Genomic DNA, 22,213 nt, shown 5'->3' with positions numbered 1-22,213 from the left:
CGCCGAAGGCAGCGGCGGCTCTCCAGTCTCAGGCGTGCTGGCCGTGGCCTGGTGGGCACAGGACCAGACGAGGCAGGACCAGACGGTGGCGATGCGGGGGCCGGACCAGGCGTCGCTGCAGAGGCTGGGGCCGGACCCGGCGAGGATAACGACGCGGATGAAGCTGGACCAGGCGAAGCACAGGCTGAGGCTGGGCCAGACGAGGACGAAGACTCTGAGGCTGGAGCTGCAGCAGACGAAGACTCGGAGGCTGGAGCTGCAGCAGACGAAGACTCGGAGGCTGGAGCTGCAGCAGACGAAGACTCGGAGGCTGGAGCTGCAGCAGACGAAGCACAGGCTGGAGCTGCAGCTGACGAAGCACAGGCTGGAGCTGCAGCTGACGAAGCACAGGCTGGAGCTGGACCAGGAGGAGCAGAAGCAGAAGGTGGCTGGGTGGGCTCCTCGGGCCCTCCAGCTGACGTGACGCGAAGCGGTGGCGTCGCCGCAGGGTGCCAGATAGGCACACCTGGGAGTCCAACAGCAGACGCAGGACAAACAGTTATGAAGGCCCCTGGCTGGACTAGGAGCTGAGGAAACACAGGCTGCTGAGGCACAAACCCAGAGAGAGAGAGAGCAGGTAAAAAACAGTCCATAGGACTTAACAGCTTAACACAAGAAACCATGAAGTGGACAGTGGTAGGGACCACCAGTTCTGAGCCAGCAATCATTAGGTTCCCAGAGTCTACATCAGTCCGAAGGGGCTCAGAGGTTACTAGCCCAGTCTGTGTAGTCCTAGGAGAGGTCAACATAAGCTGGTTGGACTCAACCGGTGGTAGTGTGCGGCTCAGAGGAGCTGGTTCGACCATACGGAAAACAAGGACCGCCACTCGATCCACAAAAACAAAGCTTAGATCACCAGGAGCTGACTCCTGGAAAAACAGTAGATACACAGATATGGACCTAACCATTGGCACCGTGGTAGCATGACTGTGGTGTGTTGGATGGACGTGTTTGTTGGAACCCGTACCCGCAGTGATCTGTGGCTGCAGAGTGTTAACCCTATTGAGTGGAGAGACAGATACAGGTGAAACGGTACGTGAACCATTAACTGAAGCAGGTGACGCTTCAGGCTGAGAGAGGGTGGTTATGACATTGTTCGTGGCCAAAACCCTATCTAGTGACGAGTTCATAGAGGCAGGAGAAAATGGTGTCACATAAATCCTGACCCCAGCTTCCATCTCCTGAGTGGTGGTTATGGTGCTGGAGCAAAACAGTTCAGAACCACCTGGTTTGTTATCTATGGGGAGACAGGAGACGTGTTGCGACATTACAGTGTCCTGGTCACCATGATCTGCTGTTATGTGTGCATCTTGGTAACATGCTAGGGGTTCATGACCAGTGTTCACAGTCTCTGGTTCGTGAAAAGCAAGTGTAGCTAGGCACACCGGAGCACTAGCTATGCTTTCGTTGCCTTCATTCAGTGACTGATGGAGGAGCAGGGCCGGCTCAGGAGGGAAGAGAGAAACCACAGGCAACTCAGATTTAGTTGGAACTGCAGACACGGAAAGAGACACCAAAGGAAACACCTCCCTACTGCTATTAAAACCAAAGGCGGTGGGAAACCTTGTCAGTCTGTGAATCGAGTCTGTGGTCCCTGCCGGGTTGAGTGAAGCGGGAGCGGAACTGTCTCTGGCCTGCGGCTCGGTGAACGGCTCATTGCTAGCCACCTCACCGGCTAAGTCCGTAGCCTCCTCACATGCCTTCTGCTCAGAGGTAACTTGGAGCGACTGGACAGTTTCACTCACCTCCGAGCGTCGGGCGATGCGGTGGCGACGCGAACGCCGTTTTCTTTTGGCCGTGGGCCCCGTAGACGTGGGAGATGGAGGCTCCTGAGGCGTCGCAGCGGCTGAGGAGGCGGTAGTTAGCGGAGTGGCAGGCGGAAGTCCCAGGCAACTCCGGGGGCCCCCAAGGGCTAGCCGTGTCCCGCGGAAAACCTCATCGTAGGGGGGAGCGAGCCATGGCTCCTCTCGTAGCTCTTCCTCCGGTTGCGCGCATACGGCGCGCTGCCGCTCCTCGAGGTCGGAATCCGCGCCCCCCACAGCCACCTCGTGTTGCTCAGTGGAGGGCAGAACGGGCCGTGGCGGTGCGCGACAGCGGCGGGAACGCCGTTTCCTCTTAGGGGCGGCCGTGGGCTCAGCCTGGCCTTCCGTGGCGACCGGCTCCTCGCCCTCAGACCACATCCGTGCCAGGCAGGAAGCAGGAGACGAGTAGCCCGATCGCGGCGGCGAGGGGGGGTGGTCGGTCTGTGGTGGGACAGCTGACGAGAGCTCCTCCTCGGTGATAAGCCAGGGCTTCCAACGGAGCTCGTCCTCCCGATACGCCCGTAACACCTGCTGCCGCTCCTCTTCACCGAAGTCGCTGGCCTCTGGCATCTCCGTGCGCCACGTAGTGTAGACAGGCGGTGGCGGAGATGTAGAAGCCGATGAGAAGCGAACAGGCGGCGTAACGGTGGTGAGCCCCATGGTCCCGATCCTGACCGTTTCTGGTTCTTTCTGGGACAGCTGCCCCGGACGGATGCCCACGGCGGACACAAGAAAGTCCCGGATGTGGGGGCGCAGCGCGCCGAATAGCCACGGGAGCCCGGACACCATCCGCTGAAGACGGACGGCTACGGTCTCCCGGTATTCGCCTCGAGGTAGCGTCGCCCATTCCTCACAGTGGTATTCCACCGTGTAGACCAAGTCGTCCTGGAGGTCCGCGGAGGGGTTGTGAGCTGCTGGGTCCAGTTCGGGGTCGCGTTCTTCTGTCATGGTTTGCTGTGTGGCAGGCAGGAGAAGGACCCAAGATGCAGACTCACAGACACGGGGATAAACTCAAAAAACACAGCTTTATTGCTGGCCACGAGAAGTAATACAAAATAACCTAAAACTGGGAAAACTAAAGCATGAGCTGTACAAGGAACCGAACCACGGGGAGAATTACACACAACATGAGGGAGAACGCGACGCCGAACAGAGGGAGACTCAGACAGAAATACACAGAGGGTAAACGAGGAAAGTGGGCACACACGGGGAACACAGGTGACACTGATAATCATAACGAGACAGGGCGGGGTGAACTGAACATGACATGTACCGGCACAGAGGTTCAGACAGGAGGAGAGAGAGCACGGGGAAAACACAGACATAACGGGCTGGGGAAACATGAAACAACCACAAAGGGAGACGAGGGCTCATAAATACATAGAGGGCACACAGGGGGGAGAGAGAGCACGGGGAGAACTTAGACATAATGGGCAGGGGAAACATGGAATAAAACATAAGGAGAGACGAGGGCTCACAGATACACAGAGGGGCACACAGGGGGTAAAAGCCATGAAGGGAAAACACTTAGGGAACAACACAACAGGGCAACTCACAAAACATGGCCTAAATAAGGAACGAAATACAAAAATACAAGGAACTAAGAATACTGGGCCCACATGGCCCAGGACCATGACATTTTCTATGCGTTTGGGACTTTCGTCCACACATAAACGGCGTTTCGAATCACCGAAAACTGAGATTTTTTTAAAACTCCTTTTTTGCGTTTACGTGTGAACGAGGAATACAGAGTTCGTCACACAACCTCAAAGGTGTGTGCCTTTTTTCACGTCATGCTGTGCGCACGTTATTGTTTACATGAGATGAATTGCAGAATGGCAGATAGAGACAAAATATTGTTACTGTTAATCTGACTATCTTCAGGTTTTACACGCTTACATATACACACGCAGTTACTGTCCCCCCATTTAGAAAGGCAGAGGCATCATGGTGTAATTATTTTATGTGTAGTTGTTTTTTTCCTGTGTAATAATATTCAACATTGCTATCAATACATTTTTCAACATATGCCTCTCTGTGCAACATGGGCTTAAAAACGTCAACAACTGTAGGATACTGTTTAGACAGACGGGACAAATCGTGACAGGATCAGCCTGATATTATTTGTATCCCACTGTAACTTTACTGTATAAAGACTTAACATCTCCAAAATGTCAGGAGTAGTTAGTTATTACAACAAGTGATTGTGAACTAAAAACCAAGAATGTGGGATACTGTTTGTCTGTGATTTGAACAGCCCAACGCGTGCTCCCGACGCAGGGAAAACCAATTAAGCAGGGGAGACCTACCTTGGCACTTGTGCAGGTGAAGCCAAAGGGAAGGTATGCTTCACAATATTTTCTAGTCTTTGGCTTAGAATGAAGTTGGTTTGGAAACATATTCAGCTATGCTTCATCTCCTGCTTTGCGTTTGTGTGGGCGCCCCGTGCTAGCAGTGTCCAAGCAATTGTTTGTTTTTTTTTTTTCCTTTTTCATAGCGCCGCCTCCCCCCCCCCCCCCTCCTCCTGCAATGGCTCGGGCGGGCTTTGGAAAGCTCTGCTCTACAGTATCTCTGAGTGAAGTTACTTCTTTTTCTTTTTGCTCCCTGTGAAATAGTGATGGTAAATTTGATTCTTTTTACTGAATCGAGTTTTAATGAATCACTCACCAAAGTGAATCTGTTTTTTTGAGTCACTGAGTCAGTCGACCAGAGAGTGCAAAAAATATACATTTTCACTCAAACTTAATTTGTTTCTCTTTTCATGTAAATCCTACTGCTAAGATGAATGATTCTAAAAGAAAACAACTATTTTAAAGAGCAAAAAAGAGCAAAAACATTTCTAAAATTAAGCAATTTCGTATCAAAATTGCTTAATAAACATTTATTTATTTTTATTTTAATATATTTTTATTTTTTATTTTATTAGTATTTTCCTTAAATGTGTTAAATATATATTTTCTCATCTAAATGTCCACTGAGCTGTGAGCCAGGGGGCGGTAATGTGCCTTAACAGTGGTTGCCAACCAAGAAGAAGAAGAAGCTGTGAGCCAGGAGGGAGGGGGTGAGTGATTCGTTCGCTCTATGATTCAGCACAGGAGGGAGGGGGTGAGCGAGTCCTGAGTGATTTGCTTACGCTTACGATTCAGCACAGGAGGTAGGGGGTTAGTGAGTCCTGAGTGATTCGCTTAGGCTTACGATTCAGCACAGGAAGGGAGGGGGTGAGTAGCTCAAATGTGCTGTTAGCATGTTAGCAGAGCGATGCTACTGTGAACCGAGGAGCTATTTTCTTGATGTGAGCTTGTACTCAGGGTTTTTTCTTCAAGTTCAGAGCAGAATTTTTTTTGTTATGTTACTGGATGTTGTGTTTTTCTCCACAATTTTAATTATAAACTAGATACATTGCTGCTAACAGCAACAGGGATGAGTCAGTGAGTTAGTTGGGCTTGTGAATCATGATTCATGAGTCAGTAAAGTGATTCTCGAGTATTGAATGATTCGTTCATGATTCGCGCATCACTACTGTGAAATACAGCTGCTGTAAATTTAGCTAGCAGACACACAGTGCAACAAACAGAAATGCTCCATTTGAAATTACCTGCTACTTTTTGCTCCTCTCACTCCTATTTTGAAGCGCTAGTTGAATGCAACTGTACGTTGGCCCCTAGAGACAAAGCACGTAAAAACTCCAAAACACTTGCAAACTCCAAAACACTTGCAAACTAAAAAACACATGCAAACTCCAAAACACGTACAAACTCCAAAACACTTGCAAACTAAAAACACATGCAAACTCCAAAACACGTACAAACTCCAAAACACTTGCAAACTAAAAAACACATGCAAACTCCAAAACACGTACAAACTCCAAAACACTTGCAAAATCCAAAACACTTGCAAACTCCAAAACACGTACAAACTCCAAAACACTTGCAAAATCCAAAACACTTGCAAACTAAAAAACACGTACAAACTCCAAAACACTTGCAAACTCCAAAACACGTACAAACTCCAAAACACGTACAAACTCCAAAACACTTGCAAAATCCAAAACACGTACAAACTCCAAAACACTTGCAAAATCCAAAAGACTTGCAAACTCCAAAACACGTACAAACTCCAAAACACTTGGAAAATCCAAAACACTTGCAAACTAAAAAACACATGCAAACTCCAAAACACGTACAAACTCCAAAACACTTGGGGTTTCTGGAATATTATGTTTTTGTTCCTGCAAACACTTTTTATGCAGTTTTTGCAAAGCTATATGTGGAAGGAAACCGTGACCTAGGACAAGCTGATGGCATAAGATGTAAGTACAACTCCTCCGGTTTCATATGCAAAAAAAATTATTGCGCTAGCTTATGTGGTTGCAGTGCTACCGCGATTTAAAAATAGTTATGCAAAACAGAGCGTGCCCGCTCCGACTGGTTTTAAAGGGTTAAGAAAAGTGTTTTGTGTAATTTGTGTAATACATTACTTTTGTAACGGTCATGGGTTGGTGACCCAGTGTTTTGTGTTATTATTAATATTTGATTTCATCATAGTTTATTATTAATAGTCTTTTTGGTTTATGGTATTGTATTTCTAGCTATCTAGTTCTTCTTTGGGGTTTCTAGTTCTTGGGTTTTGTTCCTGTGCCCCTCATGTTTAGTGTAGGCGTAGTTCTGTCTTCATGTTTATTTTCTTGTTCCCCAGTTAATCCTGTCCCCGTGCTCCATGTTCCCTCTGTTCAGTGTCAAGTCCATGCCTCTGTGCCTGTCATATGTTTCCTGTTTTCTTTTGATATTCCCTGTACTGTGTGCACTGTGTCTGGTTTTGCTTCCCTTGTCTCGTTAGGTCTGACTTGTCCCAGTTGTGTTACCCATATGGAAAAGATATATATAAATCTTATAAAGTTTGTATCTGTCTTGTGTGAAACTTGTATGAAAAGCATATAAGTGTGAAAACAGATATAAGATCCCTTGAAAAATTATATAATGAAACTTGTATGTTTTGGATACTTACTAAAACAATATATGAAAGTAATGCGAAAGTGGCCACTTTCATGAGTAATCACATATAAGTTTTTACTATTTCTTTTCCGTATGGGTACCACCTGTTCCCCATCCTCTTGTTGTCCTGCTTGTGTATTTAAGTCCTGTGTTTCTTTCTGTTAGTTGTTGTGTTGTACCTTCATTGTGCTGCGTTTTCTCCTCTGTGCTTATGGTAACATTCTGGTTCTCTGTTCCTGGTTTTCTTTTCTAGTTTTCCCAGCTGTCTGATTAGAGTTTTGTGCTTTGAGTTTCTAGTTTGAGTTATCTTGTATTTCATGTTGAGTTTTTCTAGCAAATAAAGCTGTCGCTTTGAGTTTAATTTTTGGGCCTGCATTTGGGTCCTTCCTCCTGCCTTTCACAGAGCGCACACCATGACAACTTTTTTGAGCAATGACTCTAACAACACTCACAATAAAGAGGAGAAATACCTCCACGTGGACAAACTTGTGCTATGTCTTTGATATCCTGCTTTGAGATGGTGGTGACTCTTAAAGTAGAGCCAAGTAGAGTAGGTTTGGGAAAGCTGAAGTCAGCTGAGAGTGAAGAAGTCACTTGGATGAGTGACAAAACATTTCTCCTACTGAAAACACTATGTCCAATGAACAGAATCAACTTTTTGATAGTAGATGGTAGAAGCAGTCTGCATGCCTACATGCATGGTTATATACACCTGTGATTGAAACACCTAAATTCAATAATTTCGATGAGTGAGCGTGAATACTTTTCGCAATATGACCATATTAATGTCACTGGTATATTCATATGCATTTTAAAAATACAATCTTTGTAACCGAAGGATGAAGTGAACTGTTGTTTGAATATCCAAACCATTGCTTACATATTGTTTTATTTATTTTTTTCAGAAAGATGATTATGGAGCTCCCTTTCCCATCATGTTCTTTTTTGTGTTCCTTTCTGGTTTCAGTAAGATGATATAACATTTGGGGAAAAAAATGCAAATCAGCAGTCCAAAACTGGAGGCAAGAATAGCAAATATTTCTACAGCAACACTGAACTTCCCTGGAGAGCTGACATACGCTGGGATAAATGTGATCCACACTGCACAAAATATCAGCATGCTAAAGGTGATAAACTTGGCTTCATTAAAATTATCAGGCAGTTTCCGAGCCAGAAAAGCAAAAATAAAACATAAGAGAGACAAAAGTCCAATGTAGCCAAGCACAGCCCAATAACCTACAACAGAGCCCAAAGCACACTCTAAGGTAATCTTATCTTTAAATTCTTTGAAATTCTTAAATGGAAAAGGCGGAGAAATTGTTAGCCAGATGACACATATGAATACTTGTATAAGAGTGAAACCTGTAACACAGAGTCTCTGCTGTGCAGGTCCAAACCATTTCATTACATTGCTCCCTGGACGTGAAGTCCGGAAAGCCACTAAAACAACCATTGTTTTCCCCAGAACACAAGAGATACAAAGGACAAAGGTGATGCCAAATGCTACATGTCGCAGCATGCAAGACCATTCAGAGGGCTGACCAATGAATGTCAGAGAACACAGGAAACACAATGTCAAAGAGAAGAGCAGCAGGAAGCTCAGCTCAGAATTGTTTGCCCTCACAATAGGAGTTTTCCTGTATTTGAAGAATATTAATGCCACACCAGTAGTCATGCATGTTCCAAATAAAGATGCAGCAGTCAGGAGTGCTCCCATAATTTCTTCATATGATAGAAACACTGCCTCTTTCTTAATACAGGCATCTTTTTTCTGATTTGGCCAAAACTCAGGGAGGCATCTCACACAGCTGACAGAATCTGCAAATTGATAATGAACCAGATGTTACACTTCATGAGTAGATTTTTCACTTTTCCCCAAGTGCATAATTTTCAGTGTTTACATCTACTTTATCCTATATCATTTCTACAATTACTCTAGTAAGCTACTGATGTCACACAATCATAAAGAGAAGAAGCAACATGTTTCCTGACATTTCTTCACTTTCTCATCAACATAGCAGATGATGCATTTCTTACATTGCTCCAGTTTCTACTCTGCACCTAGCCAAATATAGAGCATACAAAAATGAAAAGAGATCAACCTACAAACCCATGTTATCTGCTGAGTTGACTGTTTTGTTATATTTTTTTTATTTCTATTAACGTTGAAGATTTGGTGTCACCTGGAGTTGACTCTTGAACTGTGAAAAGACATCTGGCATAGGTCTTTTTGTCTGTTTCTTTTTTATAAGGTGTATAAGGTGTATTTTACTGGCTTTGGGGGATATGTGAATTAAACAAAAATGCAAAGCCTGCCTCACTAACTTCTAAAGTTTCTGTTAGAGCACAAAACCTGTAATGTTGCTGATCTCGCCATCTGCACATCTTATACAGTCATAGCAGCAAACAGGCCTTCCTTTCTGGAGAACCTTGCGTGTTCCTGGGGGACATTTCTCACTGCAAACTGACACAGGCACCTGTATGGATAAATGCACAATGACTACAACAAAAGTCCCTGTATCATTTGAGCTTTATTTTTCATTGCCTCAAATTCAAACCAAATTCAAACATTCAAAATTGAAATTGTAGCTTTTAATTACGGTTTTAATTATTTTCTAATACCTTACCTGCTTTGTGTTACTTTCCCAAATTAATGAGTTATTTTGCAAAGTCAGCTGTTTGTCTGGAGAAAGTGATGCATCGTAAAGACCAACTGTCACAAACTCCACAATACTGTTTTTTCTTGGCTGCCAGTTTATAATTTCATACTTTGCTGCTGGATCTCCATTCTCATCAAAGTAAACCTCATCACCTTCTTTTGTTTTGAAATAAATTTTTAGAATGCGCTGCAAAATCTAAGAAGACAAGCAGTCTGTTAATTTATTGAATCTCATTTTGTAACACAGACAGCACAACTGCTACTTTTTGTTCAAATGTAACCTCACCATGAATGGATCTAGCTGCACATTTTTGTTACATGTTTCATTACAGCTGAGGATTTTGTGAAGTGCATGGGCCACAGCATACACTCCTTTGTAGACATTGTTAAAGATAGACATAAGTGACATATCAGTGAAACTGTTTTGAACTCCAGTCATATCTTCATGTCCAGTGCACTCCCTCGGATTTTCTGCTGTTGAGTTCAACTCCTTGAACTTACAACTAAATAGTGTCTCCCAGAACTCAATAAAGAGTTCATTATTAGATGAATTCAGTGATTTTACATTCAGTATAAACTCTTTCAAGCCACTGACATGTGCTTTTGGAATTGAAAGACCAATGGCACCATCTAGTATGTGATGTATATCCATTGCAGCTATTTGGGAATCAGATATCCAAGACTCACTGCCTACCCACTGGTACCCAGTTAGGCCATGGACAGACAGTTTATTTATTAGCACATCCATATCCATGTGTGAAAGAAAGGCAATGATCACCTTGGAGGTTGAAGCCTTTATAGTTTCAATGATCTTTTGAATTTTTTCATAGGGATCTGTCCTAAAAAAAGATACAGAATACTCTAGACAGATGCCCAGCTGCTGTGCAGTTTCTGTGAATGTGGCCATGCCATTATTTCCATAATCATCATTGGTTCGAATAGCTCCAACCCAAGTCCATCCAAAGTACTTGACCAAATGGGCCAGGGCTCTGCTCTGGTAGTAGTCACTTGGTATTGTTCTGAGGAAGGATGGGTACTTGGTTTTGTCACTGAGACAAGCACATGTGGCAAAGTGACTGATCTAAAAGAAAGGAAAAAGAACTCATTCACATGGAAAAACACAAAGAATGATATATATTGATAAAGTGGAACAATAAAGGCAAATGGTTTTTGTTGGGGTTTTTTTTTTTCCAGAAATTCTTACATTTCTACCAATCCTACCTACCATTGGTATATAAAATGGCCCAATTACAGTTGATATTGCCATGCAAGGAGATGAAGAAGTCTCTCCCAAAATGGTCTGCACTGATGCAGGTCTGGTACAGGGTACTCCAGACACTGCAGAAAAAATTTCATTACCATTTACTAAGGCAAGTGCAACTTTTATACCTCTGGCAATGGAGCCACAAGTATCATACATTTTATAGCCCAGAGAGACTCCTGGCAGTAGATCTGAACTGTTGTTAATCTCCTCAATGGCAAAACACATAGCCTGGGCAAACTGGAACTCTCTGAAATTCAAACTTGATCCAAACAGTAAATAATTGATATAATATTTAGTTTCACATTGAAGAAGACACAGAACATTGTTAAATGTCACTCAGTTAAAATCAATCCGTCAGTAACACAACTGAAATACATGAATATCTAAACCAGAATGAGACAAAAGACCTGACACCTTTTTTTTTTGGAGACCACTTTTAGATATTTCAAAATTGAATAAATTTTTGCAATGTTATACCTGGTACATTGCAGTGGTAGTGGTTTCTGCATGTAGTTATCCTTTCTGTCTTTCCAGCTGCTGTGAAAAGAGAACATCCCTCCTAGTATAATATCCCCATTCTTAGACAGTTGGGGGTTCTCAGGGTCCCCTCTTCTCTTGCATATCTCCTCACTATGAGAGAAACACGCTACCAATAACAGTTGTAAAAATGCCCACCCCTGTTCTGGCCATTTCTGCGTAGATGGCATGCTGTCTGGAAAACCTAAACCACTGGGTGGCATTATATGGCACTGTATACAGTAAGACTTGTATTTATACATTTTAAAGTAGCAAAAATTAATCCCTGTGGAACAAAAAGGTGGGGTGAGAGGAGTAACTCTGTGATATACTATAGTCTTATTCAAAATATATTCTATATGTGCTTAAATCCCAAATACGTATTTGTTATCAATTTTTTAATTGACTGAGATACAGTTTAAACTACATTTTCTTTAACTTTAATTAGACTCAAGAGAATCTGATTTAGTGCTGGCTCAAAACAACAACCTGCTTTCTGATTTAGGGCTGGCTCAAAACAACAACCTGCTTTGTTATCTTATATGCAATGTTTTTCTAAACAAAGGAATATCCTGCTAGTGTTGTAGTTTAGCTTGTACTTGTCTGCTGTCTGGAGGCAGAAGGGTTGCATGTCTAATCTGCTAACAATAAATAACTTTATCAGGGTTAAATATGCGTGTTTATGCATATTTGTGTGTTTGAGCCTTGTTCAAAACATGAAGCTTGAGGTGAGAAGGACAATTAGGATGTTGTTGGCCTTCTCTCACCCTTCTGTATGATTCTTCATATATTGAGTCTGTTCTGTTCTTTAAAATAAATACAACCTGTAGCCACTTCTAACATGTTTCCTTACATATTGTAACGCACTCGATTACAAGTTAGTTGATTGTTGTGTTATTGTGTTCACATTGCCACTCACTTATGGCATAGCTGCTCCACAGTCTAGAGGCCGTTAAGCCTATCAGTCATATCAGCTAACTATGACAGAGTAGCAGAGCATGCTTGTGGCTGGCTGAGAGCATTTGGGGAGTGGGAGCATACTTGCCAACCTTGAGACCTCATAATTAGGGAGACATTCAAAAGGGCTGTTGTGGGGCCATCTCACACTTCATCCATGGAAGCCATGACAGTGGGATTAAGGAGGTCCTCAAAATATTCTTTCCATAGCTTGAATATTTTCTCAGCTGAAGTCCGCAGCGCTCCACCAACACTATACACAGTGTAGGTAGAGCAATCGCTTTCCCCTCCTAAGTCGCCTGACAGTGTGCCAGAATCTCTTTGAGGCAGTCCGAAAGTCTTTTTCTGTGGCCTCTTCGAACTCCTCCCACACCCAAAATTTTGCTTCAGCCACTGCCCAAGCCGTGTTCCACTTGGCCTGTTGGTAGCTATCAGCTGCCTCCAAATTCCCACAGGCTAACCAAGCCCGTTACCATGTTCAAACACGGTGTTCCTTATGGCCAAACTGTGTTTTGCACAGAAGTCCAACAACAATCAGATCCGGGAGGCCGTTTGCGCCCCTTCAGGTCTCACTGTCATTGCCCACATGAGCATTGAAGTCTCCCAGTAGGAACACAGAGTCCCCAGGTGGAGCACCCTCTACCACCCCACCCAGGGACTCCAAGATGCTGGGTACTCTGAACCGCCACTTGGTGCATAAGTGCAGACGATGGTCAAGACCCGTTACCCGACCCGAAGGCGCAGGGAACGAACCCTCTTGTCCACTTGAAGAAAGCCCAATGTACGGACAGGAAGCCGAGGAGATACTAGGATACCCGCTCCAGTCCACCACCTCTCTCCAGGAGACTGGTTCTAGAGCCCAAGCCGTGCATTTAGGTGAGCCCGACTATATCCAGCTGGTACCTCTCAACCTCACACACTAACTCAGCCTCTGTCCCCATCAGAGAGGTAAAATTCAATTTCCCAATTGCCAGTCTTGGTATCCAGGTATCAGTCCGCCAGGGCCTCTGCTCCTGACCACCACCCAGCTCACAATGCACCCATGACCCCTACGGTGCCTCCTGCAGGACAATGGGCCCATGTCCTTTTTTTGGGCTGTGCCTGGCCAAGCCCCATGGACTAAGGCCTGGCTTGCCCTTGGGCACCCTCCCTGGGCCTGGCTTTAGGGAGGGGCCCCGGCAACCCTATCATGGGCAGGGTGAACTGTTCCCTAAGTGTTCTTCTCATAGGGGCCTTCTGAATCACTCTGTGTTTGATCTAATCCCTCACCCAGAAGACCCTAGGTGAGGGATTTCCAGGTACGTCGAGGCCTGTGTATTTTAGCTCTGTGTTTGTCTTTGCTCAGTGTCGCGTCGTACAATCAGATTTTGCCTGTGTGTTCTAGTTTGTGTTTTTCCCTGGTTTGATTTCTGTTTTCTGCAGTCAGTGTTCAGTTCATGTTTTGTTTTTATCGCCAGCTATAAAGCTATGGTTTTCAGCGAGTCCTGCTTTTGGATCCTCACCTCTGCCTACCCGCACACAGAGCCCTGACAGAATGAAAAGGAAATTAACAAAACAGGCCAAGCAGATGGTCACAACACCTATGGATTTGAAGACTAAGATAAAAACATGCAGTAGCAGCAGCACTGGCATCACAACAACAGCTGAATCCACCAGGTCTTTGGGGGCCCCCTCCAAACCAGCCCACAATGGATTATCAGCAAATACCATTGCGAGGAAGATGAACTAATGATTTTATATGTTATTACAAATTACTTTTGCTACAGTGAATGAATGTCATTTCTGTTAATCATCAGCCTAATAATTAGGTCTGATCTTGTCATATTGCCTTGACCTGACTGTCTCATTAATGCTGTTGTTACTGAACATCACCAGCAAATGCTATTGTATCATTACTGAGAGAAATCATGATGTGTAAAGAATTAAAAGGTTTACACTGCATGATTGCTTTGCACATGAGTCACACCCCTGCTAAATGTTATGTTCTGAGTTCTTTGTTTTCAGAGCGTCCAACATGACCACACCACCCAACTAAATGCCAAAGGAGGATAATTATACATGTTTACTATAATGCAACAGAGGTAGGTGAAGTGCAGCAAAGCTTTCATGGTTTAATAAAATAATAAACATTGTGAATTGGTCCAATACCAGATACCTATTTCCAATTCTGATCTATTGTGGTTCTGTGGAGGAAAAGACTTGGATTTCCTGCTTGGATGTGGTTAGGAACCTGTACAATGGTAAGACTAGTGCTTCCAGTGACTGTAATAGGGTACTGGTCAAACCTAACTCCAATACTTTTGTGGTTAAGATGATTCCTCAATTTTAATATTGATTTCATAAAGATTGTGATACAAACTGGTGTTATTGAAGTTCTAAGATGTGTGTCTAATGAGCATGTGTTACCTAATTAAATTGTAAACGTGTTTACATTCATCCTGTTGGGGAATCCCTAATAACATGTGGACCACACTATAATATCCAATTGGCTAACTTAATCTGATGATAACATTGCAGGTCCATTTGAAAAATTTGTTTTCAAGTCAGTGAGGGTGGTATAGAACAGGAAGTCCTTAGACTTCCCCTCTCCGCTCTTGGCGTGTTTGGTATTGTGTGCTGCACTCTCATTCCTAAAAACATAGCTTCAGATGCCATTGTTAGAGTATGGCAGAGGACCTGAAAAGTGAAGACGACAGTCAAGGAAGCCAGAAGGAAGGTACTGAGAGAGGAAACTTCGGTTTTTTGTTCTTTTTCCCTCCAACATTCAGGTCATCAGGCTTGTCCAGAGGACCTCATTTTGCACTCTCCTGATGGGAAAGGATGATGGCCTGTAAGGTCCATTAACTTTTATTAGAAGAGTGACAAATTTTTCTCACCTTCTGGGGACTTCTGAAACAGGTTTAAGAGAGGAAGACCACTCTGGTCCAATATCACATTGATACCAAGAAAGGACATGAGGCTTTAAGATGGATTATGGATTTACATGTTAAAAGGTGTGAAAGTAGAGATTTGTTTTAATTTTTTTAAACAAATTTTTAATATGTGTGCCCCATTGTCTTACATATTACAATTACCTCACAATTTTTATCACGCACTTATATTTTATCTAAAATAACACATTTATATCTTATCTTTTATTACACAAATCGGTGTTGTAGAATAGAGTGTTGAAAAGATAATGTCACGCCCATCCAAAACCAGACTGCTTAAAAAATACCACAAGGAATAAGTTTTCTGTTTAGACAGTCGGTGGTTTTTTATCTGTTCTTCTCATTGCAGAAGGAGATATCCATACCAGGGTGTATGGTGATCCATGGAATGGACCCAAGGCAAATAATGGGAAACAAGTCCACGACCACAACCTCCCCCGAAAAATTTTGGCCAATCAAATTAACATTTTGTTTTTCTATCTCATAATAAAAGTGTTTACTACCTGGGTGCTCTTTATTCGTACAGATTGCTGAGCTGTCTTCTCTCATAAGATTGAACCCAACAGTAGTGAGAACTGTGCACTATGAATTAAGTGTGTGTCAATCATAATATACTCAAAAAAAAATTTATTTTATTGAATCATAAATGTTAAAGTCAGGCATTGTCTGAATGTTTGCTTAGTCATTCTGACCACACGCTAAACACCTCAGACAAGATCTGAGCAGTGTGCTATGTTTGCATTCTCTGCTGGTACAAAAAAAAAACAAAAAAAACAGCACAGAAGCACACACACAAACTTAATATTTTAATTAAATAACTTATTTATTTTCATGATGGTGGTCGTGGAGCACCCTTCCCCATCATGTTCTTTTTTGTGTTCCTTTCTGGTTTCAGTAAGATGATATAACACTTTGGAAAAAAAATGCAAATCAGCAGTCCAAAGCTGGAGGCAAGAATAGCAAATATTTCTACAGCAACACTGAACTTCCCCGGAGAGCTGACATATGCTGGAATAAATGTGATCCACACTGCACAAAATATCAGCATGCTAAAGGTGATAAACTTGGCTTCATTGAAATTATCAGGCAGTTTTCGAGCCAGAAAAGCAAAAATAAAACATAAGACAGACAAAAGTCCAATGTAGCCAAGCACAGCCCAGTAGCCCACAGATGTGCCCAGAGCACACTCTAAGGTGATCTTATCTTTAAATTCCTTAAAGTTTTTAAATGGAAAAGGAGGCGAAACTGTTAACCAAATTATACACATGATAAGTTGTATAAGAGTAAAACTTGTAACACAGAGTCTCTGCTGTGTAGGTCCAAACCATTTCTGAACATTACTACCTGGACGCGTTGCCCGGAAAGCCATCAAAACAACCATTGTTTTCCCCAGAACACAAGAGATGCAGAGCACAAAGGTGATCCCAAAAGCTACATGTCGCAGCATGCAGGACCATTCAGAGGGCTGACCAATGAATGTCAGAGAACACAGGAAACACAATGTCAAAGAGAAGAGCAGCAGGAAGCTCAGCTCAGAATTGTTTGCCCTCACAATAGGAGTTTTCCTGTATTTGAAGAATATTAATGCCACACCAGTAGTCATGCATGTTCCAAATAAAGATGCAGCAGTCAGGAGTGCTCCCATAATTTCTTCATATGATAGAAACACTGCTTCCTTCTTTATGCACGTGTCTCTTCTTTCATTTGACCAAAATTCAGGGGGACATCTCAAACAGGTAACAGAATCTGCAAATTAATGTTAACACAATGTTAGAATTCTGGAGATTTACTAGATTTATGCGTTTGAATCTACTTTACAGCATATTATACTCACTAGCACACTAACTATTACTCTACATTGGTCAGGCTACTGCTAAAGCTACACAATGAGAAGATGAGAAAAAATGCGTTGACAATGCTTTTGCACAGTCAATATGAAAAATGGTAAATAAGTCACTTCAAACATCGTTGACCATTTTTCAGTAAAACTGACACTGTTTCTGAACAAACTGCAGCATCAAGAAATTACATGCTGTGGTATAAAGCAAATGGTGCTGGAACAACAGCGAAAGTTATGATAGATAGGGCAGGTTTTGAAGCAGGGAGTGTGCTCATATTATTCACAGTAGGCTGAAACAGCCCCATATTTCACCCTTCATTTGCTTTATGTATAGAAAAAAAGAGCAAAATTATTAAAATTTCTGAGGGGTTTCCTCAATGTTGCGAAAGAATGAAAAAATATGCTGGAACATGAACAGTTATATTGCTTGTAGTTCATTAAAGTTTTTTATTGAAATATTACCACACCTGTAGTGTTGCTTATCTCTCCCTCTGCACATCTTATACAGTCATAGCAGCAAACAGGCCTTCCTTTCTGGAGAACCTTGCGTGTTCCTGGGGGACATTTCTCACTGCAAACTGACACAGGCACCTGTATGGATAAATGTACAATAATAACCATGGATAAACTGCATGTATGATGATCTTTACAATCATTTCTTAATTTTATATGCATATTTTATATTTATATGCATGAAGTTCAAATTTTTTAAAATAACACCTGGTTATAATTAATTCTTTATTCTTAATAAGCTTATTATTTGTACTCATTGTTTATTGATCACTCACCTGCTTTGAGTTTCTTGCCCAGATTAAAGAGTTATTTTGCAGAGTCAGCTGTTTGCCTGGAGAAAGTGATGCATCATAAAGGCCAACTGTCACAAACTCCACAGTGCCGTTTTTTCTTGGCTGCCAGTTTATAATTTCATACTTTGCTGCTGGATCTCCATTCTCATCAAAGTAAACCTCATCTCCTTCTTTTGTTTTGAAGTAAATTTTTAGAATGCGCTGCAAAATCTAAAAACATATGTAATAAGTAGAGATGGACCGATCCGATATTACGTATCGGTATCGGTCCGATACTGACCTAAATGACTGGATCGGATATCGGAGAAAAATAAAAAATGTAATCCGATCCATTAAATATCACGAAAGCACCTCACAAAACTTGCAACACGCCGTAACTCGCCTCAGAACGTCGGAGCAGTATGCATCACGTGATAGAGCAGCTGTGGCATGCGGGACCTGTTGGTGGTCTGGATAGCATTTGGAGCTTCGCTAGCAACCTGGCATTTCATCTCCGACAAAGTTATCCCCGAGAGAAGTAAAGCAAGTGTGTAAGTCCATCTCTGAATGTTTGTAAAGCATTCCCACGTTAAGCTTAACGAGCGACTGCCTCTCGCTCTCCCAATCGTGAAACTGCTAATGATCAGCTGATCGGCTTTTCTGTTGTGAGTCTCTCTTGTTTGTTTTTGGCCCACTTTGCGCCAGAAAGAGGAAACCAGCGGCTGAACAACAGCAGCACGTTTAAGCTTGATAAGCTGTTGTTAGAATTTATTTAATATTTCTTTCTACACCAGGATCTTTTTCTACGTAGCTGACGCTGGTAACTGTGCAGGGGCGGATCTAGCAAAGTTTAGCCAGGGGGGCCGATAGGGCATTAACTGGGAAAAGGGGGCACAAAGACATACTTTTCTTTCTTATTCTCATTTAAAATGTCTAGCTTTTAATAAATAATTATCTGACACCCAAAGTTTTAATTTGATGTAAAATGAATAGAAGTCAATTACTGTATATAGTGACTATTAAGTCTAATATATATACCCTAGTAAGCTATAGTACTTTTTCCTTTGGGAAGGTACCATCTGTGCAGTCTGCAATTTTGTTGAAGAAAGATGTTGAATCTATTTAATATTTCTTAAAAAATAATTGATTTCTGTGCATTTTTTTCACACTTCATCAAATTAAGGTTGATTACGTCGATTAAGCATCATGAGGTGGAGCGTGAGGGGTGGTTCCCTATTTTTTATTTATTTATTTTTGTTGTTGCTGGGAGTTGGAACCCTATTAGTTAGGTTGCTTAATATTTACGCTAAGTACTCTTTAAAATACCAGAATAGGGAGGATGGTGTAGGTTTAAGTTTATTAGATTGATCAGTATTGCTGAACTATGAAATATTTTTTTTGTATACAGGTATAACAGAATAGCTTTAGTGTAGTTGTTGTTTTAAACTTGAGTATGAACTTGCAGACTTGCAAAATGCAGCAAGATATTTAAAAAACAGTTTTGTTGATTAAAAAACACTATATCGGATTCATATCGGTATCGGCAGATATCCAAATTTATGATATCGGTATCGGTATCGGACATAAAAAAGTGGTATCGTGCCATCTCTAGTAATAAGGCAGTTAATACACTGACGGATATTTAATAGATCTGCTGGCTTAATGACATTATCAACATATGTTGTCTTCAAATTTAAACAATTCTTCTTGTAACTCGATTTGAACAATAAAATTTTAGATTTTTAGGCTCACCATGAATGGATCTAGCTGCACATTTTTCTCACATGTTTTATTACAATTGAGGATATTGTGAAGGGCATGGGCCACTGCATACACTCCTTTATATACATTGTTAAACATAGGCATGAGAGACATGTCAGTGAAGCTATTTTGAACTCCAGTAAGATCTTCATGTCCGGTACACTCTCTTGGATTTTCTGCTGTTGACTTCAACTCCTTGAACTTACAGTTAAATAATGCCTCCCAGAACTCAGTAAACAAATCATTATTAGATGAATTAAGAAGTTTCACATTCAGCATGAACTCCTTCAGGCCAGTGACGTGTGATTTGGGAATGTAAAGACCAATGGCACCATCCAGTATGTGATGTATATCCATTTTTGCGGTTTGAGAATCAAATATCCAAGACTCACTACCTACCCACTGATAACCAGTCAGATTGTTGAGAGAAAACTCATGTAATAGCACATCCATATCAAAGTGGGACAGAAAGCCAACAATCACCTTGGAGGTTGAAGCTTTTATAATGTCAATGATCTTTTGAATTTTTTCATAGGGATCTGTCCTAAAAAAAGATACAGAATATTCCAGACAGATGCCCAGCTGCTGTGCAGTTTCTGTGAATGTTGCCATGCCTTTATTTCCATAATCATCATTGGTTCGAATAGCTCCAACCCAAGTCCATCCAAAGTACTTTACTAAATAGACCAGGGCTCTGCTCTGGTAGTAGTCACTGGGTATTGTTCTGAGGAAGGATGGGTACTTGGTTTTGTCACTGAGACAAGCACATGTGGCCAAATGGCTGATCTAAGAGGGGGGGGAAAGGCCATGAAAAAGACAAAGAACGAGATAAAATTAAAGATGTTACAAGGAATAATAATGACAATAGTCACATTGACCATTAAAAATGAAAAACATTTTTTGCACACATCCACATTTAATTTCAGTTTTCACTGTGTTAAGCACATTATATCCCCACAAAGAGGCCTATCTAAAATGAGTCACATTTGTGTTTCCAGAAAAAAATATTTTTAGCTATTCTACCCACCATTGGTATATAAAATGGCCCAATTACGGTAGCTATTGCCATGCAAGGAGAGGAAGACGTCTCTCCAATTATAGCCTGCACTTGTGCTGGTTTGGTACAAGGGGCCTCAGGTGCTGTGAAAATAATTTGATTACCATTCATCAAGGCTAGTGCAACTTTTATGCTTTGGGCAATGGAACCACAAGTATCATACATTTTATAGCCCAGAGAGACTCCTGGCAGTAGGTCTGTACTGTTATTAATCTCCTCAATGGCAAAAAGCATAGCCTGGGCGACCCGGAATTCTCTGGAATTCAAACTTCATTCAAACAGTGAAAAAGTTGACAATAGATTACTAACACATAAGATACTGAAATCAGTCAGTTATATTAATAGGAAAAAAACAAGAAACAAGAAAAAAATGTTTGGGGTTTTTTTCATCTTAGATCATTCATCCTTTCTAAATTTATTTTTATAATGTTATTTACCTCGTGCATTGAAGTGGCAGTGGTTTCTGCATGTAGGTATCCTTTCTGTCATTCCAGCTACTGTGAAAAGAGAACATCCCCCCCAGTATAATGTCCCCATCCCTAGATAACTGGGGGTTCTCAGGGTCCCCTCTTTGCATGCACACAGATTCTTTAGCCTGAGAGAAAGATGCCACCAGTAACAGTCGGAAAAGTGCCCACCCCAATTCTGGCCACTTCTGAGTAAATGACATGCTGTCTGTAAAAACTGAACCACTGGGTGGCATTGCAAGTAACCTAGTCTAAGTGAAACATGCAGACTTTATTTATACATTTTGAAGCAGCAAAAATGAATAACAGAACCATCATGCTTCTTCTATGTGGAAGGAAAAGGAGGGGCCAGAGGAGTGGCCCTGCAAAACACTACACTACTATACAATATCATTATTGATTGAATCAGATGCAATATAACATTTATAGTTTCAATAGGTCCATGAAGATTCAAGAAAACCTTTATTATCTTTTAAGATTATATTTGGAAATGTTTTAATTTGATAAATGAAACCATATGATCTCCTTTCTTTCACTGTTGTATTTTCAATCAGTTTTTCCAATATTTGCACAACGAGCAAACAGGAAGAAAAAAAAATCAGACATGTTTATATTCTGGTTTCAGTTTGTGTACAGTGAGGAAAAACAGCCATCTACAGTTTTTGAGGAGTGAAGCTATTCAGTTCTATTCAGTTCAGTTGATATTTATTTATACTCTTTCTCTGCAATTGATCTCTCTGGGTTAACTTGAGAAATCACCTTCTCCAAACCATCAAAATTTTTCAGACCTTATTCCTACAAGACTGCTCAAAGAAGTCCTACCACTTGTTAATGTTCCAGTCTTAAATATAATCAGTCTATCTCCATTAATGGGTTATATACCACAGGCATTTTGGGGGGCAGTGATTAAACCATTACTTTAAAAGCCATCACATAACCCAGCTGTCTTAACTAAAGACACCACCAGGTTCAGCAGACACGTCTCCTCCTCCGTCGGCCCTGGTCGCAGCCATCTCGCCGCCGCCTCCTCCAGCTGACGAGCCCAAGTGAATGGCTGCTCCCCCGCTGACATCCAGCTTGCTTGAAACCGCCTCCGGTGGTCCTCCGGGGTAAGCCCGAGCCGATCTAGCACTGCCCTGCAGACA

General features: G+C 42.0%; 2 protein-coding genes across 2 annotated transcripts; both read right to left on the bottom strand.

Annotated features, from left to right (window-relative positions):
• Positions 1 to 4,422: 4,422 nt before the first annotated feature.
• Positions 4,423 to 10,980, bottom strand: LOC146694162 (extracellular calcium-sensing receptor-like). The gene is made up of 6 exons (XM_085478838.1): positions 10,717 to 10,980; positions 9,778 to 10,572; positions 9,460 to 9,687; positions 9,186 to 9,309; positions 8,437 to 8,650; positions 4,423 to 4,441 (listed from the first exon to the last, which is right to left on the bottom strand). The coding sequence occupies exons 1-6, from the start codon at positions 10,978 to 10,980 to the stop codon at positions 4,423 to 4,425; spliced, it is 1,644 nt and encodes a 547-aa protein (XP_085334964.1).
• A 5,007-nt stretch (positions 10,981 to 15,987) lies between these two features.
• On the bottom strand, positions 15,988 to 20,850 carry LOC146694161 (extracellular calcium-sensing receptor-like). The gene is made up of 5 exons (XM_085478695.1): positions 20,572 to 20,850; positions 19,536 to 20,330; positions 17,787 to 18,014; positions 17,466 to 17,589; positions 15,988 to 16,904 (listed from the first exon to the last, which is right to left on the bottom strand). Exons 1-5 carry the CDS (start codon positions 20,833 to 20,835, stop codon positions 15,988 to 15,990), a joined length of 2,328 nt encoding a protein of 775 aa, XP_085334821.1. The 5' UTR covers positions 20,836 to 20,850.
• Between the last annotated feature and the right edge of the window lie 1,363 nt (positions 20,851 to 22,213).

The sequence above is a fragment of the Copadichromis virginalis genome, linkage group LG14, assembly GCF_057382275.1.
Source record: "Copadichromis virginalis isolate Kocher_CV1m ecotype Utaka linkage group LG14, C_Virginalis_male_GT1.1, whole genome shotgun sequence".
NCBI lineage: Eukaryota > Metazoa > Chordata > Actinopteri > Cichliformes > Cichlidae > Copadichromis > Copadichromis virginalis.
This window is presented reverse-complemented; position numbering and strand designations above follow the sequence as displayed.

Excerpts from the sequence above, each read along its gene's own strand:
- LOC146694162 (XM_085478838.1), bottom strand. The coding sequence starts at position 10,980 with ATGTGTTTTGCCATTGAGGAGATTAACAACAGTTCAGATCTACTGCCA. Across the intron at positions 10,573-10,716 it reads GGCCATTTTATATACCAATG|ATCAGTCACTTTGCCACATG; the intron begins GTAGGTAGGATT and ends CCTTTCTTTTAG. Across the intron at positions 8,651-9,185 it reads CGAGATCAGCAACATTACAG|ATTCTGTCAGCTGTGTGAGA; the intron begins GTTTTGTGCTCT and ends ATCAATTTGCAG.
- LOC146694161 (XM_085478695.1), bottom strand. The coding sequence starts at position 20,835 with ATGCTTTTTGCCATTGAGGAGATTAATAACAGTACAGACCTACTGCCA. Across the intron at positions 17,590-17,786 it reads GGGCAAGAAACTCAAAGCAG|GTGCCTGTGTCAGTTTGCAG; the intron begins GTGAGTGATCAA and ends TTATCCATACAG. Across the intron at positions 16,905-17,465 it reads AGAGATAAGCAACACTACAG|ATTCTGTTACCTGTTTGAGA; the intron begins GTGTGGTAATAT and ends ATTAATTTGCAG.